Here is an 18,383-nt window from a genome sequence, read left to right as displayed (position 1 = left end):
CTTTTTCCGTACTTTTTTCTCTACCAGTGTGAGTCTATGAGGTGTTGCGCGGCGAGTCTGGCCGCTGTGCGACGAAAAGGAAATAGTGCCTTTTTCCTCGACAAGAGGTTTCGAAACGCAAGTAGCCCCGTGGTGGATCCAAAGCCGGCCGGATGGGAAAGAGAGCGCCTCTTGCCTACTTAGAGCAACGACTGCGGCTTTTTTCCTAACTTTCAGGTGGCTGTCTAGGGGTGAAAAGAGGCAACTGCCCTCTTAGCCTCCTGTACTGTACACTCTGCACTGTGGGAAAAAATCACAGTAAATCCTGTATTGATTAGTACAGCTGCCACTGTAGTTCAGAGTACAGGATTTACTGTACTTTTTTTAACAGGATCTACTGTACTTTGTACGGGATTTACTGTACCACAGGAGTGGAGTACGGAATATCCTGTACCAGGTTCAGTAGATACTGTAGCCAGGCACGGTAAATCCTGTGTTCTGAACTACAGTAAATCCCGGCAAAAAATTAACAGGATTCACTGTGGTTTTTTCGCACAGTGTGGAACAAAGTGTGGACTTCTCCACACTTTCGGAGGTGTGGAATTTGCAGTCTCCAGATAGCAGCCCCTACACTAAAAGTGTGCAGTTCTCCTCGTTTGCACCGCTGAGATATAGGGGTTCTGTGGAGTGTGGAGCATCTAAGTATGGAGTATAATACTCGACATCAGAAGGATCTCCACTCTGGGTTTAACACTGTGGGTCGATCCATGCACACTTAAATCAGTTTCCCGCGAAGTCCTTGACAACAATCCTCTCTCGCAGATGCGGCTCTCCATGCTGCCCGACGACGAGCTGCTGGAAGTCTTCAGCTACTTGCGTCCCAGGGAGCTGCTCAAATGCCGGGTCGTCTGCCGCAGGTGGCGGGACGCGGCGCTGCACCCGCTGCTGTGGCGCGACCAGAGCTTGAGAGACACAGAGCCGTAAGCTCCATCACCGCACAGTGGATTTGCCAGAAGACCGGTGGAGGCGGCCAAAACTCTAGGCGCGTTTTGAGCTCCAGGGTCGCGCTAAACAGGACTTGTACCGAACGTGTGACCCCACCACTGGATTACTCTCAGAAAGAGGAATCCATTGGTGGGGTCACACGCTCGATTCGAGTCCCTTTTAGCGACTGTGGACCCCAAAACGCGACCCTGGAGCTCAAAACGTGCCTAGAGTTTTGGCCGCCTCCACCGGTCTTCTGGCAAATCCACTGTGCGACGCCGCACTTTCAGAACTCCAGAAAATCAACAGTGTTTGAACAATTTGATCCGTGGCCTCACTCAATTTTGTGGATTTGAAACTTATCGTGCAAATTTGTGGGAAGTTTCCCACACGCTTTCCAGGAAGAACAAAAAAAGTCAAAAACAAGGACCACAAAATTGAGCGATTTTTGTCAATATTTGGTCCATTTCGATGTCGCACTGACATCATCCGATTCATTTGACTTTGACTACCTGTTCTCTTTGGGGTTGGGGTGCGCAAAGTTGTGTGAGCCTCCGAACCAACAATTCACACAAAGGAATTTAGAGCCACAGTCCTGGATTCGTGCTTGCAGTCCATTCTAAACCTAGAGGTGCGGTGTAAGAGAGAGCGCCGTGACAGTCCTTTATGGTTAAAAATTGTTTTAAATTGTTTTCAGCCTTCCGCCCAAGAGAAAGAACATCCGGTTGGTCGCCGCCGTGCTCCGCCTGGCGCCGTGCCTGGGCAGCCTCACGCTGTACGACTACGACGAGGCCTGGGGCGAGGACGTGTGGACCGTGTGGGCCGTCCCCGCCGCCACCACCGCCTGCGCCGTCACCAAACTCTGCATCCACTTCCGGGCGTCCGACGCCGTCCTCGTCACTATGATCCTCGCCAGGTACGTCGCACAGTGGGCCAGAACACCGGTGGAGGCGCTCAAAACTCCAGACGCGTGTTGAGCTCCAAGTAGCTAATCAGGACTCGATCCGAACGTGTGACCCCACCAATGGATTCCTCCTTCGGAGAGCAATCCATTGATGGGGTCACACGCTCGGTTCGAGTCCCACTAAGCGACTCTGGAGCTCGAAACGCATTTGGAGTTCAACTTATCTCGCAGTCAAGGGTTTGGTTAGGGACCCGGAGACACAAGGCTTTGCTTTCCCAGATGCATTCGTTACGGATTGTCCACTAGCAATCGTTTTCAAGAAGCGATTCCCAGATTAGAAATTGAATACTGATGCCGTGCTCACGTTTGCCCTTGCTTTCACAGGCAAGCTTCGCTGGGGCGGTTAAAAGAAGTCGAGCTGTACGTTCACAGTCCGTTGTATAGACGTCCGGAGCGACTGTGCGCGTTACTGGACCAATTGCTGTTCACTCCTGGTGAGTCGCGAAATCCGTTGCATGAAACGCAGGCTCCAAGGAAACGGGGCAGGGGACCGAAATTCGGAACGCGTGTTGAGCTCCAGAGGCGCTAAACAGGACTCGAACCGAACGGGTAACCCCACCAATGGATTCCTCGTTCGGAAAGCAATCCATTGGTGTGGTCACCCGTTCGGGTCGAGTCCCACTCGGCGACTATGGAGCGTCTAGATTTTTGCCGCCTCCACCGGTCTTCTGGCCCATTGTGATAAATCTTACGAGGATCCGTTCAACACGTGTTAGTTTGAGAAAATCTTCTAAGGATTCTTCGGCGGTGCACTGATATGTACTCACCCGTCCCGTCTTTGTCCAGGACTGGAGGCGATGGACGTAGCCGGCAACCCGTACGACGGCCTGAACGTGCCGCTGCCGGCGCCTCCTCTCCTGACGAAAGGCAGTGCCTCCATGTCCATGTCCATGCCGGCGTCACTTCGTCGGGTGCGATTCGATTACTACAACAGCATCCTGGACTCCCACCTGCACCTCATCCTGCAGTGGCATGCGGCCACACTGGAGGTGCGTTGACTCACTCGGCAGAGCCCTGCACAGTGGGCCAGAAGACCGGTGGAGGCGGCCAAAACTCTAGCCACGTTTTGAGCTCCAGAGTCGCTAAATGGGACTCGAACCGAACGTGTGACCCCACCGCAGATTGCTCTGCGAACGAGGAATCTATTGGTGGAGTCACACGTTTGGTTCGAGTCCCATTTAGCGACTCTGGAGCTCATGACGCGTCCGATATTTTGGCCGCCCACACCGGTCTTCTGGCCCACTGTGCACTGGCTGACTGTCCCTTCTGTCTGCCAGGACGTGTGCATCATGGGGGACACTCCGCGCGCGGCGACCCTGCTGTCCGCGCTGCCCGCGCTGCACACGCTCAAGTGCCCGCTGCTGAAGGGCATGCTGGCGCTGCTGCAGTGCCCCAGCCTCAAGAAGCTGGCCCTCATCCTGGACCTCAACGCGTGGACGCGGCCGCTGATGTCCGAGGCGGAGGAGCTGGTGCGCAGGGCGGCGACGCGCCTGGAGGAGCTGACGCTGGACTACAACCAGGAGAAGAACCCGGCCGCCGAGGCCGTGAACCTGGTGCTTTGCCTGGGCGCGGACGAGGCGCCCACGTCGCTGCGCAGCCTCGCCTTCGTCCTGGCCGACAGCGACGTGCCCCCGCCGGTGCTGCCGCCACTGGCCGCCGTCCTGCACCGCCTGCCGCTCCTCACCAGCCTGGACGTCAACTGCAAGCCCCCGGACGCCTTCCTGCGCGCGCTGGACGGCAAGGTGGTGCCGGCGCTCACCAAGCTCGAGGTCTGGCTCAAGGACGACGAGGACGAGTGGCTGGACAGCGAGCCGGTCCAGACGGTCTACGAGAGGTACCCGGAGCTGGAATTTTGGTTCTGAGCGCGGGCTTGCCGCGTGGTTGGCACGCACAGTGGGCCAGAAGACCGGTGGAGGGCGGTCAAAATCCCGGACTCCTTCTTAGCTCTTGAGTCGCTGGGACTCGAACCGAACGTGTGGCCCCACTAATTGATGGCTCTCCGAACAAGGACACCTTTAGTGGGGTCATACGTTCGGTTCGAATCCTGTTCAGTGACTCTGGTGTTCTCAGCGCGTGTAGAGATCTGGCCGCCTGCACCGGTCTTCTGGCCCACTGTAGAACGCATTGTGACAATCCCAGCCTCAGTTGTGACAAAAAATGTTTGCAATAAATCTGACTTATACACTACTTTTGGATTGTTTTTAAACCCCGATGTAGAACACAGTTCAGAGACGTTGCCCCTGGTCTAGACGTAGGTGGGTTCAAATCCCGGCTGAGTACGGCCATTATTTTCCGCCGCAGCGCTGCCTTTGCAACAGCGTGTCAGATGGGCGGCCTACCTTGACGGCGTGGCTGAGACAACCCCCAACCCCCAACCCCAGCGTGCCAGCGTGGGTGGCCTACCTTGGTGCGAGGGAGCTAGCCTTCCCGAGGTGCAAAAGAGTTCCCGCCGTCGGCCCTCCCCGAAGGAGGGTGGAGTAGGGCAATCATAAAGGGTTAGTAACCTGACCTGGCTGGTAGCGAACCAGGTCCAACGGGAATCGTGTGCTGCCGCATGGCCTCCACGGCCCATCGCTCTGCCACCTGAGCTACGACAACACACCGTCCTGACACGTCCTATCTTAGAGTGACGGTACCGGGTTTGAGAAGTAGACTGAGGAAAAGATTCATTCACCTGGGAGTCGAACCCAGGACTTCCTCCCGCCGGCCGACTCCTCTACCATCTCGGCCACCCCGCTACTGCGAGTTTACTCGATCAATCTTAGAGTGATGGTACCGGGTTTGAGAGGTAAACTGAGGAAAAGATTCCCTCAGCTGGGAGTTGAACCCAGGACTGCCCCCCGCCCGCCGACTTCTCTACCATCTCGGCCACCCAGTAACTGAAAGTTATCTCGATCCATCTTGGAGTGATGGTACCGGGTTTGAGAAGTAAACTGACGAAAAGATTCATTCACCTGGAAGTCGAACCCGGGACTTCCTCCCGCCGGCCGACATCTCTACCATCTCAGCCACCCAACCGTTGCGCAGTGAAGCGATCAATCATAGAGTGATGGTACCGAGTTTAAGATATATCAACAGTCTGGCTGAGGCAAAGGATGTTATACTTGAGATTGAAACCTCAGTCTCTTTCGGCGCGGCAGACACCTCTACTCACTGCGCCACCTGACAGCTGATACATCGTCTGCCCAAACTGAGACTGCTCGCACATCGCAGCATCACGTGTAGGATGGCTATGGCTGACGGAGCGGTCGGAACTAACTATCCGTGGGTTCGACTCACAGAGTTTCTTCCCTCGTGGCCAATACTTTCTTCAAAATTCTTTATTCCTTTTGTTGTACAGCGCAGGGAAGGTAGACCACACCCTTGGTACTTCACAGGGAAAACGTGCAAAACAAGACGTCAGAAAAAGTTACGCCTAGGAGTCGAACCCAGGTACTGTATCGGGTCTGCTGCTACCTTTGCGTTCTGAGCAACATTTTTTAGTATTTGGTTTGGCCTTGTCAGATCGACCGGGAATAATGAACAAAACCAATGACTGGAGAATCTTAAATTTTATTTTGTCTAAGTTTACACAGGAATCATCGTGAAGAAAACATTACAGCTTTCTTTCTATCCTAATATGTAAATCACATGGGTATTTTCCTACATGTTTGAACTCATGAAATCTCGAACACAACAAGCAGCTTTCAATAGTACAACTGAACATCACTACACACGATTTTCAGACTTTGGCAATAAATAACTAAGGTTTATTTTTTAAAAACTGCTTATTACAATGAAAAGGAAGATTTTTTTAAAAAATAAGCTATTATTTCAAAATATTTGTAGACAACAAACACATTAAAACAGAACACTAGAAAGGAAAACTGCATCCTACCCTTGAGCAATTAGGAGCAATAATACAACTATGTTATCTCCAGATACATAAAAGCAATTGAAATAAAAGATTGCAAGAAGGAAAAAAAAGTCACACTGATGCTTATATTAAAGCATCTCTACAACATTTAAGTACGGAAACAGTACGACTACACATAATTAAACAATCTATACAACATATGGCATCTTTCATATCAACATTTATTTTACCGAAGGAATTTTAATAGAAAATATTGCACACAGCAAGAGCAGCACATCTTTTTAAACCACCAATGAACACTTGACCTAGGCAAACACTTTGAGCACTTCGGAAAAAACTCCTCATTGACTGTTGCACTGGACATCCCATTTTCAGGTTGAAATTTGCTTTTCATTTATTATAGTGGCTCTGAAAAAAAAGGCAAAAGAATCAATCATTTGTTATGATGCAGGATGCGTCAGTTGTAATGCACCAACCACTTGCATAATACCTTACGAAGTATTTTGAGCGTATGTAAGGTACAAACTATCTAGTCTATATTACAAAGAAATAGTTTGTACTTCTAAGACTTTACTTTGAAAGCTCGTGCATGATCAAAATACTTTGTTCTCAAAAGCTCCTTTTCTTTGCAAGGCCCAAAATAGTTCATAAGGTTTTCAGAGTGCATACACTCTAAATATGGGGTGCCCAGCAACTGGGCGCCTTTGTCGCCCGCCCCACTTTTTAGGGTGCCAAATGTCGCCCAGTTTCTGGGCACCTTTGTCCCCCAGTCACGGGGTGGACAAATCATACAGTAACCGGCCCTCTCCTATGGTAGAGCATGCTCAGGTGTCTAGATCCTGGGCGACTAAGGTGCCCAGATTCGGGGCACCTTCGGCACCTCAGTCGCTACTGAGCCATGGGTGAAGGCAGGTTTCTTAATGGTTTGTTCACCCCGAGACTGGGTGACAAAGGTGCCCAGGAACTGGGCGACATTTGGCACCCTAAAAAGTGGGGCGGGCGACAAAGGCGCCCAGTTTCTGGGCACCCTACATTTAGAGTGTAGATGCAGAACTTACTTGGCACCAAACGAAATGGTCTTAGTGGCTACTCCGGACGACTTGGGCTTCAGGGCTGCTCCTGCGCCAGCCAGGATGGCGGGAGTGAGGCCGTGTCCCACGGGGCCAGCCGCCATGTGAGTGACTGAGGCCTTCTTCAGGATCCCGTTCGGCACGCCGTTCTTGGCTGGAATCAAACATGGAAAGGCCGGGTCAACAACAGCAACAACAATAATAACAACATCGAGAGTTTGAACGCCACTGCAGGAGCCAAGTTGAACACTTACGTGCGCCGCCGTTCACCGACGTGACTGTGACATTGCCCCGGCTGACTTCGTCCAAGGCCTTCGAAGCTTCCTGCAAGAAGACGTTGGAAAAGATGATCGTCAAACACTCTGGAGACTAAGGCAAGATACGGGGTTCATGTCGAGTTCCAACTTCAGTTTGTTTTCCATGACGTTTCTCTGAATTCCAGAAAAGAGAAAAGAGTAGACAGCACTGATAACAATTTTGCCTTTACTTGACAACACGTTCATTGCTAAATTTTTGGGCAACAACATTTCCTTTGGAACAAATAGCTTGATGAACCACTTTCCTATTCCAACAAAAGGATAGTTCTACAACGCCAAGTTTATAAAAATGTAATTAACAGCCCACCTTTCAAAAACAAGTCATTGACCAAGAACAAATGGTGTTAGTCTGCAAAACGCATTCTAAGTCACTAAATTTTTTTTTAAATGTCTGCGACAAACTATTAAGTGACTACTTTTGTCGCAAACTTAATTTTGCATGGTTCTTCTTCTAATAATTATCTCACTACGACTTTGTAAAAATAAAAAAGATGACTCCAATATTTCTTTTCATTTAATTTAATGAAGTCGCAAACATACTACAGCACTAATGGCGAGACTAATGGTGACAACAGGAATTTCGTTCCTGCACGACAAAATGTTGCTCTATAGGTTCAACAACATTTGTTTCGCTTCAAGTCATAATGACATACAATGTTTATGGATGACTAAATTTTCACTCATATGCTTGTCTCTGTATGTTTTATTTTTTACAGTGATCAGACTCATTCCGAGAGGCGTTTCCGTCGCTCTGTCTCTCTCGCACTCATGGGGTGTCCCCTTGCAGGTGCGAGAGGGACAGAGCGACAAAAACGACTCTCGGCATCAGTCTGCAGGGCGCCGTTCTCACCTTGGCGTGGCCATCGCTGCCGGCGTCCACCACGTCGGTGCGGGTCCGCAAGTTGGAGCGTGACAGTGTGGCGGCCAGCTCGTCCTGCAGCCCGCTGGCCTCGTCCTGCTGCTGCTGCTGGCCGTTGAGGAAGGTCAGCTTGGACGGCTGGCGGCTGGCCGCGGCGCCGTACTCGCGGATGGTGACGCAGACGGCGGGCCTCGGGGCAGCGGGCGCCCTGCGGGTGGAGGAGCAGAGCGTCACAACAATGACAACACAGTGGAGTGGCGGCAGGCAGGAGACAGCCAAAAGACACTGGAAGCGGCCAAAATTCCAGACGCGTTTTGAGCTCCAGAGTCACTAAACTGGACTCGAAATGAACGTGTGACAACACCAATGGATGGCTCTCCGAACGAGGAATCCATTGGTGGGGTCACACGTTCGGTTCGAGTCCCATTTAACGACTCTGGAGCTCAAAACGCGTCTAGAGTTTGGCAAGGTCTGCGAAATGGCGCTAGAGTGGTGCAGGAGTGCAGCAAGAGTGGTGTGAGGAAGTGCCAACAAGCGAAGAGGATTCGAAGAAGAGCGGATTCTCCGGCGACCCAAGAAGATAAGCAGGCAAGCAGTTCGCAAATTCGACGGCTGAAACAGCGCCACCCGACGGGCATAGAACCCGCACAGTGGGCTAGAAGACCGGTAGGGGTAGACAGACAAAACTCTAGACGCGTTTTGAGCTCCAGAGTCGCTAAGTGGGACTCGAGCCAGACGTGTGACCCCACCAATGGATTCCTCGTGCGAAGAGCAATCCATAGGTGGGGTCACACGTTCGGTACGAGTCCCATTGAGCGACTCTGGAGCTCAAAACGCGTCTAGAGTTTTGTCCGCCTCCACCGGCTTCTAGCAAATCCACTGTGACCTGCCCCGGCTCTGCCCCGCACCTGTTCTGCTGAAAGTACGTCTGCGGCGGGCGCGGCTGGCGGGCGCGCGGTTCGAGTAGCTCCAAGCTGTCCAGGCTCTGCATCTCCACCTCGGGCACGAAGGCCACGGCCCCCGTGGCGGCGGTCGTGGCCGTGGCGGTGGCGGCCTCGTCGCCGGCGGCGCGCACCGTCCACGCCGTGGACGCGGTGTGCATCGTGCTACCCGACGAGTCCGAGTCGTAGTCCGGGGTCGGGCAGTACGGCGCGGGGCTGGGCGTCCTGCAACGGCAACGCGGCGCTCAGGGCGCAGCCTTGGCGCACCGGTCTCGGCCTCCCTCGTCTTCGTCGCACTCGCACAGTGGGCCAGAAGACCGGTGGGGGCGGTCCAAATCCCGGACGCGTTTTGAGCTCCAGAGTCGCTAAATGGGACTCGAACCGAACGTGTGACCCCACCAATGGATTGCTCTCCGAACGAGGAATCCATTGGTGGGGTCACACGCTCTATTCGAATCCTATTTAGCGACTGCGGAGCTGGAAACGCGTCCAGACTTTTCACCACCGTCTCCAGTCTAGCCCACTGTGCTTCCACTCGTTTCCGTCGCACTCACGGGGAGGGGCAGGGGCGGCAAAGCAGCACTTTCATCAACTTACAGGGGCAAAGCGTGGATTTCCGCTACATTATAAAAGCGTCTATCTTTGGAACAAGAGGGGTCGAAGGCAATTGCGGAGCACATGTCGCTTCTAAGTTGCCTGGGTAGCAAGACTGACGCCGAGACTCATTTTCATCGCTCTGTCTCTCACGCACTTATGGAGTGTCCCGTACATGTGCGAGAGAGACAGAGCGACGGAAACTACTTCGAGAATCAGTAGTCGACAGGTTGTACTACGCGCGAGCCAGAGCCCCTGCCAGCGACGGGATAGGCAACCTGCGGCATTGCACGCACGCGTGTTCGACGGGCTGCCTACCCCGCCATTGGCAGGGGCTCCCCGGCTCGGCTCGACAGAGCAAGTAGACCGTTCCATCGCCAGCACGCACAGTGGGCCAGAAGACCGGTGGAGGCGGTCGAAATCGCGGCAGCGTCTTGAGCTCCTGAGTCACTAAATTGGACTCGAACCGAACGTGTGACCCCACCAATGGATTGCTCTCCGAACGAGCTATCCACTGGTGGTGTCACACGCACGGTTCGAGTTCAATTTGGCGACTCTGGGGCTCAAAACGCGTCCGGGATTTGGGCCGCCTGCGCTGGTCTTCTGGCCCACTGTGGCGCGTCGACCACACCCGCAAAGCGTACCTGTGGTTGACTCTCAGCTGGTGCTGAGGCTGTGCCTGCTGCTGCAGTAGATGGTGGTGCACTGGTTTGAGACGGGACTGCTGGATCGCAATCAGTCCGTTGGACGAGGTCTGCCCGCCGTTCGCCGAGGCAGTGCCGTTGCCAAGACCGTTGACACCCGCACTCTTGACGGCGCCGTTGACGACAGCGCCGTTTGATGGCAAGGGAGGCTTGGCGACGACCTTGTGGTTGACCTTGGGGGCGGCCTTGGGGGCGGGCTTGGGGCTGGTCCTGCCCGTCAAGGTCACGGTCGTGAAGGCGGGCGGCGGCGGTGCGACGCACGCGGGGGCGGCGGGGGTGGCGGGGGCCGGGGGCGGCATCGCTGGGGGAGCCGGCGTCTCCTTGGCCGACGCCTCGCCGTCAGCCTGCAGACACGGACGGAACGTTTAGAACCAGCCGGGACGGCGTGGAGACACCGAAGAACGCTGGGGGTCACTTGGGGAAAAGAAGCACACCCTCACTAAATCTTGAAATTACTTTAACTTTATCTGATTAAAACTGATTATTAAACTCAACTTGAAAAACTGAGAATGAAGTCCCTGCCAAATGGATGTCCAGATCATTTTTTAGAAACAGTGAACCCTGTACTTTTCTTCTCCACTCACTACCACACGTCAACAGATTACCAACATCAGAAACAAAACTACAAAAAAATAAAAAATAATAAAAAAAACAGAAAAAAATTGGGAGTTGAACTCGCGATCTTTGGCTCCGCCTTCTTCCTCGTTGCGCGCACGACTACCGGACCAACCTGGGCGGCGGGCGGTGCGGGCAGTGGCGGCGGCGGGTGTCGCGGCCCGTTCCTGCGCACCAGGCGCGTCACCTCGCGCTCCGCCTCCTGCGAGTCCTGGCGGTCGCGCTCCACGCGCAGGCCGCGCTCGCGCGCCGCGGACAGCGCCAGCCCCGCAGACACCTGGGCCGCGTGCTGCTGCTCCAGCTGCTGGCGCCGCTGCATGAAGCGCTCTCGTTCCTGCAACACACACCGGAAATTTTTATTTTAGCAGATGATACCTTCACTACTTCAAAACATACCTAGAACCGAGGGGGAAATCACTCGCGCAATAGTCGGGTCACCGATTTCTAGTATTACGCGTAATAGTAATGGCGTAATTGCCAAATTTTTAATGATTTTCTCTATTTAGGGTCCGATTTTAGGCTAAATCTGGATATTTTGGAGCGTAATAAGCCTCCTGTAATAGCGTAATAGAACGTTATAGGAAGTGGTCGGGTCACAGTTTGTAAGAGTGATTTCCCCCTCGCCTAGACAATACAAGACACTCGAAGGTATGTCAGCTAGCTTTTACTCGAGAGTCCAGAAACCAAGGGCTGTCTCAGCCTCTCTAAATGAACTGACATGGCAACACATTTTCAAAATAATATTTCACAGGGTACATGTCTCAATTAAAAAAATGTTGAGAAGTTTTCAAAATAGTATTAAAATTTCGGTTGGATCACGCCTTACGAAGCACTACAATCCTTAATGGTGGTTCATCCATTGCGAAATGTCTTCTGTCCCTCTCGCACTGACTGGCAGTTCATAACAATCAATAAGGATAGAACTAAGAATCACGTAACGTAATATGTGGACGACCGCTAACTACAGCAACCAACCAAATGAGTAAGGAACCACACGAAAAAAAGGACCCCGTTTACAGTGTTGTACTACACGACACAGTGGTGTTTTCCGGGCCATACGGGGCCATACGCCGTATGGCCTATTAACGGAATCGGGGGTACCGTATGGCCTATAAAATTTTCCAGGCCATACGGTCGCATACGCGGCGTATGCATACGCCTCGAAAATCCCCAAATACCAAGGCACCGCTCGACCAAATGAACTTCCCAACTCGCACTAGACTGCTTGTCAATAATGTAGGCTGCGGGGTCTTCTGAAGACCCCTCGCCAATCACACAGGCGAGTAGAGAAGACCACACTTTTTTAGAGGGCTCGCCACTGCCTGCAATGGCACCCACTAACAAGACCCTCAACAACAACAACACCAGCAGGATATCATTGTATCGACCCCACACCACCCCACCGCACCCCGCCCCGCCCACACACGTGTTCCGCGTCGGCTAGAACACGCCGCGGTGCACCGCGCGGCTTGCAAAACAGTAGCGCCTTGCATGCTGGCGTGCTCTTCGCGGTCTGCTCCAGGCTCCAGGCCAGGGGCACGGAGCGGCGCCCTGGTCTCCGGGAGGTCCAGGCAGCGCACAGTGGGCCAGAAGACCAGTGTGGAGGCGGCCAAAACCCCGGACGCGTTTCGAGCTCCAGAGTCGCTGAACAGGACTCGAACCGAACGTGTGACCCCACCAATGGATTGCTCTTCGGACGAGGAATCCATTGGTGGGGTCACACGTTCGGTTCGTGTCCCGTTTAGCGACTCTGGAGCTCAAAACGCGTCCGGAGTATCGGCCGCCTGCACCGTTCCTCTGGCCCACTGTGCCGCCGTGCAGCCAGCGCGGCTTACCGGATGGCGGCCCCCTCCCCTCCCCTCTCCCAGACTCTCCCGCCTTCCAAACAATTGCGGCAACCCGCGCACTACTCGGCGTCATTCCGTGCAAGTCACGCGCGCCCGGTTTGAAAATTTGCCAACACCGGCAGCACACTGTAGTAGTGTTGGCCCTTGTCGCCGTAGGCACCGCCGGCACCGCCTCAACGCCGAAGTTGCGGACCGATCACTGGGTTAGGGACGCACTTGCGTGTGCTTGTGCGTTTGTAAGTGTGTATTTGTGGCAGTGTGTGTGTGTGTGTGTGTGTGTGTGTGTGTGTGTGTGTGTGTGTGTGTGTGTGTGTGTGTGTTCGAGGGGCGGGGGGGGCATGTGTAGTGTGTGATTGTGTTTTTGTGACACACTGACCTCGCCCGCTGTGAAGCGCCTGCATGTGGTCTAGCCCTTAATGGTAATGGTAATCGCAGCGTAGGCACCCGTCCCGAAGGACGGCCATGTCTCGTTTTGCAGTGCAGGCGGGCATGTGTCGGGCCCGAAATGGCATACGATCATGTGTGGTCTAGCCCTTAATGGTAATGGTAATGGTCCCGAGCGCGACGCTCGCGAGTGGAGACGGTGGCCTACCCTGCCAATGACAGGGGCTCCGCCAGTCGAGAGCGATTTCGCCGACGCACTCCTCGCTGTCTCTCTTGCGCTCAAGGCGAGTACGTTAAGGGTGCGAGAGAGACAGAGAGAGGAGAAGAGTGGTCGCAGTGGAATCACTCGAATCTCGTAGCAATCAATACCCCGTTCATAAACGCCGTTACATGACAAAGTCGCAGTGACACACTACACGAGAAAAAACTACTACCACCGCGTGTACAACCTACGGAACGAGTCCAACCAACAGTCGCTCAGTCTCCCTCGCACCCATAAGGGATGCACAGTGGGCCTGGAGGCGGTCAAAATACCGGACGTGCTTTGAGCTCCAGAGTCGCTAAATGGGACTCGAACCGAACGTGAGACCCCACCAACGGATTGCTCTCCGAACGGGGAATCCATTGGTGGGGTCACACGTTCGGTTCGAGTCCTGTTTAGCGACTCTGGAGCTCAAGACGCGCCTTGAGTTTTGGCGGCCGGCGCCGGTCTTCTGGCCCACTGTGGGACGCCCCACGAGTGCGAGAGAGACAGACAGAGACCTCTACTCACAGCGTACGTGCGCACTGTCACCAGGCAGCGCGTCCTGGGCGGCATCATGGTGGCCACGCTACTCGTCATGGCGAGGCGGAGGCTGTCCTAGGGCCTGTTGTTGTTGTTGTCGCAGTCGCACTGCCGCACCTGCTTTGCGCACACTCTCACTCACTCTTCGCTCCAAATGTCTCACACCAAAAGGCCGTCCTAGGGCCTGTTGTTGTTGTTGTTGCAGTCGCACTGCCGCACCTGCGCTGCTCACGTCTCACTCACTCTACACACTGAGAATCCAAACGCTATGAATATAGCGTCAATTGGTGCAATGCTTTGGCATTGCACATGAAGTGCAATGCCTTTCTATTCCCATGCATAAATATAGGGCATTATCGGGATGCATTGCACGTAAGGTGCAACATGGCTATGGCATTGCACCATACATGCTATACTCAAAGCGTATGGAATCTCAGTGCACTCTAAATGTCTTTGAGTGAAAGGCTGCACCAACATGGTGGGGGAACTTTCGTCCATAGTACAAAAGAAATTCGACAAAGTACATATCTACGGAATAGGTGCAAGGTAATTTCAGAGATAAGTTACTGAGTCAGCTTGCATACACGTAAGTGGGTAAGGATGCGTCGCGGAACGTGAAATCGCGGCTGATTCCCACACCCCGAGCCAAACGCAATCAGAAACTAAAATCCAGGCGATGCACGCGACAAGAGTAAGAGTAAGAGTAAGAGTGAGAGTGAGAGTGAGAGTGAGAGTGAGAGTGAGAGTGAGAGTGAGAGTGAGAGTGAGAGTGAGAGTGAGAGTGAGAGTGAGAGTGAGAGTGAGAGTGAGAGTGAGAGTGAGAGTGAGAGTGAGAGTGAGAGAGAGAGAGAGAGAGAGAGAGAGAGAGAGAGAGAGAGAGAGAGAGAGAGAGAGAGAGAGAGAGAGAGAGAGAGAGAGAGACGAGAAGCCCCTGCACTGTATGCAGCCCGCTGCTCGCCTGCTCGCGCTGACCGTGTAATTCGTTCGTCGATTGGCAGACAGGCTGTGCCTCGACGGGCAGTGCCTCGCAGTGCCTGCACGCGAGGGAAGGAAGACCCACATACAGCCTTCGGGAGTTCTTTGCCATGCGCGCCGCGCCCCGCCCCGCCCCGCCCCGCCAAAGACAAGCCCTTGGCGTTTCGCGGATTTGACGGCACCTTCGACCTTCGTCGCGCAGTCGAACCATTTCGGAACACTGTCAAGCCAAACGCGCCGGCGTCATGGCCCCCCAATCTCTCTACACATTCGAAAAAAGTCTACGAAGCATTTGCTTCATAACAACGAAAAAAAAAGAAGGCACTGTACGTAAAACTGCAAAATCTGCAAAGAAATGCTTCGTATTGTGAAGCGAAAACCTTCGTGATACGAAGCATTTCCTCATGATACGAAGCAATTCGACAATGCCTTCATTTTCTTCCTAGTTATGGAGCAAATGTTTCGTGGGCTTTTCAGAGTGCCCAGGGTCGTTTTCGTCGCTGCGTCTCTCCCCCACGCATGGTGCGTCCCGTACAGATGCAAGAGAGACAGAGCGACGAAAACGACTCTCGGAATCAGTCTGCTGTGAGGAAGGAGGGGGAAATTCTCTTTTCCGCCATTCATTCGGCCATACCTCGCCCCTGGAGCGGTAACATGCTGCACCGCAGCAGCATCAACAGTGCTCTCATCGCTCTGTCTCTCTCGCGCTCACGCGGCGGGCCGAGTTGGTGCGACAGGGACAGAGCGATCGCGGGAAAGTCAAAATGCAGCGGGTGCCGATGGTCAAAAAATGTGCGACCCCGCGGGGAGTCGAACCCGGGGACGGCCGTCGGGACGCGTGGCGCGCGAGGCGTGGGTGGGCGACTGCTTGCAACTTCACTGGTAGCCAAGGAATGTGACATCACATTCGTTTGAACGTGAAAACGGCGATGTCAGTTTGAACGTGACAAACAGAGAAAATTCATACTCAAACGAATGTGACACCGCACCGCTCTGTCACATTACTTCGGGTGTGACACGAAATCAGCGGGCAAACTGTTACATTAAAACGAATGTGACACATGGTACCCATTGACATACATCGTGTCACATCCAAACGAATGCGACACCCATATGCTGTCACATTCGTTTGAATGTGACATGGCCTAATTGTCACATTCAAACGAACGTGACACGCCCCGGACGCGCCATAAGTGTCAGGTTATGGCGTGTCACGGACAATCAGGGCATGTCACATTCAAACGAACGTGACAGCATTTGGGTGTCACATTCGTTTCGATGTGACACGATGTATGTCAATGGGTACCATGTGTCACATTCGTTTTAATGTAACAGTTTGCCCGCTGATTTCGTGTCACACCCGAAGTAATGTGACAGAGCGGTGCGGTGTCACATTCGTTTGAGTATGAATTTTCTCTGTTTGTCACGTTCAATCTGACATCGTAGTTTTCACGTTCAAACGAATGTGATGTCACATTCCTTGGCTTCCAGTGTTGCACAACGTGAAACGGGGAAAAGGCACGACTTGCACAACGCGAATGACACGGTCGGAAATAATGAAAAGAAAAACCAGGAACGTCGGGCGGCAGGGGCAGGGGGAAGGGGGTGGGGGAGAGAGACACGCGCCGGACGGACACGGACAAGACAGCATTGTCGCCAGAGTAGGGACCGCGACGGAGGGACGGAGACAGACATCCCAGACGCGGAGGGAAGTGGCGTCGACACTCCACAGGGAAGTGCCTCGGGGAAGTCAAAGCGTACGCACAGTGGGCCAGACCGGTGGATGAGGCCAAAACTCTAGACGCGTTTTGAGCTCCAGAGTCGCTGAAAGGGACTCGAACCGAACGTGTGACCCCACCAATGGATTCCTCGTTCAGAGAGCAATCCATTGGTGGGGTCACACGTTCGGTTCGAGTGCCATTTAGCGACCCTGGAGCTCAAAACGCGTCTTGGCCACCTCTACCGGGCTTCTGGCCCACTGCGGTACGCAGCGTGCAGCGTGCGGCAACCCTCCGAGTGTCTCAACAATACACATCCGTTTCAATAGCGCGCAGCGTAATTTAAAAAAAGATTTTTTTTTGCAGAAAACCGCCATTAGTGCGACACATTCCTCCAAAGTAAACACATTCAACCCGACAACTTTTTTAAAAAAATAATTTTTGGAAGATGATTGTTTTTATCGTGAGGACCTGTCTGACACTCACTCAGGGCCTTTGGCCGCGTGCGACCCCTGTCGCCCAGGACGACCGCCAGCCCGCCGCGCCGCCGCAAGGCCCGGGCCGCTTCAGTTTCGCCGGTGATAACGTATCTGTGCCCGCGTTTGTTTGAGGTAAAGTCCCGGGGAACGCCCCGCCCCGCCCCGCCCCGCCCCGCCCCGCCACGGACTGCGATTGCCGCGTGCAGAATCCGGGCGCGCAGTCCGTGCCACACTGTGCGCCAATTAAACCCAAAACAACAACAACAAAAACAACAACAACAACAACAACAACAAACCAACTCGGCGGCACACACACACAGACGCACACACACTGCTATAACAACGGACGCACCGGCCTCCGCGACACCGGCCCAAACAACAAAAACAAAAACGATCACTACACTGCCGAATCGGAAGGGCACACGCGGAGCGGCCGCGGCGCGACACTCGCGGTGGAAAAACAAAAACAACAACACCACTACTACTTGCAATGTCGGGCACCGTAAACAACAACAACAACACGCGGCCAGCGCGGGCGGCTGCGGACTGGATGGGCGCGCGGCGGAGCACTGACTGCGCGGAGCTGCTCAGCTGACGGCGCCGCCCCCTCCCCTCTCTCCCCCCCTCCCCTCCCCTCTCTCTCCCCAGCCCGAGCCGCCCCCTCCCCTCTCTCCCCCCCCCCCGCCCCCGCCTTCCCAGAAAGCGTGACACAAACGGAGGCAGTGGTGTCGGCAGTGTAGTGTCACAGTGTCACCTGAGGACGCATCGCTCTCGTTTCCAAATGCAGCAGACTGAGAGTCGCTTTCGTCGCTCTGTCTCTCTCGCACTCAAGCAGCTGTCCCGTATGGGTGCGAGAGAGACAGAGCGAGGGAAACGACTCTCGGAAGCAGTGTGCCGGCGAGCGGGCGGCGGCGGGCTTCTGTCGTGATGTCGACGACGACCACCTCGTCCACGTGCGCGAGAAATTGACTGCCTCTGTCTCTCTCGCACTCTCTGGCCGTCCCGAGAAGAGGTGTGTGCGAGAGAGAGAGAGAGAGAGAGAGAGAGAGAGAGAGAGAGAGAGAGAGAGAGAGAGAGAGAGAGAGAGAGAGAGAGAGAGAGAGAGAGAGAGAGAGAGAGAGAGAGAGAGAGAGAGAGAGAGAGAGAGAGAGAGAGAGAGAGAGAGAGAGAGAGAGAGAGAGAGACGAGAAGCCCCATGCACTGTATGCAGCCCGCTGCTCGCCTGCTCGCGCTGACCAAAAATGGCATAATTACCAAACCAACATATGATTTTATTTTTTCAAATGGCACGGACCTAGACCAAGACCAAATGA

The 18,383-nt window shown here is 53.9% G+C and overlaps 2 protein-coding genes across 7 annotated transcripts; one reads left to right on the top strand and one right to left on the bottom strand.

Annotated features, from left to right (window-relative positions):
* The first annotated feature begins 1,659 nt into the window (after positions 1-1,659).
* On the top strand, positions 1,660-3,789 carry LOC117648380. The gene is made up of 4 exons (XM_034390890.1): positions 1,660-1,879; positions 2,252-2,361; positions 2,714-2,916; positions 3,205-3,789. Exons 1-4 carry the CDS (start codon positions 1,866-1,868, stop codon positions 3,787-3,789), a joined length of 912 nt encoding a protein of 303 aa, XP_034246781.1. The 5' UTR covers positions 1,660-1,865.
* Positions 3,790-5,459: 1,670 nt separating this feature from the next.
* Positions 5,460-17,632, bottom strand: LOC117648255 (formin-like protein 14). 6 transcript variants are annotated; one of them, XM_034390664.1, is made up of 9 exons: positions 17,423-17,632; positions 13,887-14,015; positions 10,999-11,217; positions 10,209-10,612; positions 8,938-9,195; positions 8,021-8,237; positions 7,108-7,177; positions 6,842-7,007; positions 5,460-6,191 (listed from the first exon to the last, which is right to left on the bottom strand). In XM_034390664.1, the coding sequence occupies exons 2-9, from the start codon at positions 13,953-13,955 to the stop codon at positions 6,155-6,157; spliced, it is 1,440 nt and encodes a 479-aa protein (XP_034246555.1). In that variant the 5' UTR covers positions 13,956-14,015; positions 17,423-17,632; the 3' UTR covers positions 5,460-6,154. The 6 variants fall into 6 exon arrangements, with proteins under 6 accessions (XP_034246555.1, XP_034246556.1, XP_034246558.1 ...); XM_034390665.1 differs by having other exon boundaries at positions 17,560-17,620; XM_034390667.1 differs by having other exon boundaries at positions 17,556-17,611.
* Positions 17,633-18,383: the final 751 nt, after the last annotated feature.

Source organism: Thrips palmi, unplaced genomic scaffold (genome assembly GCF_012932325.1).
Source record: "Thrips palmi isolate BJ-2018 unplaced genomic scaffold, TpBJ-2018v1 HiC_scaffold_3, whole genome shotgun sequence".
NCBI lineage: Eukaryota > Metazoa > Arthropoda > Insecta > Thysanoptera > Thripidae > Thrips > Thrips palmi.
The sequence above is the reverse complement of the archived record's forward strand: the minus strand, read 5'-3'. Positions and strand labels throughout refer to the sequence as shown.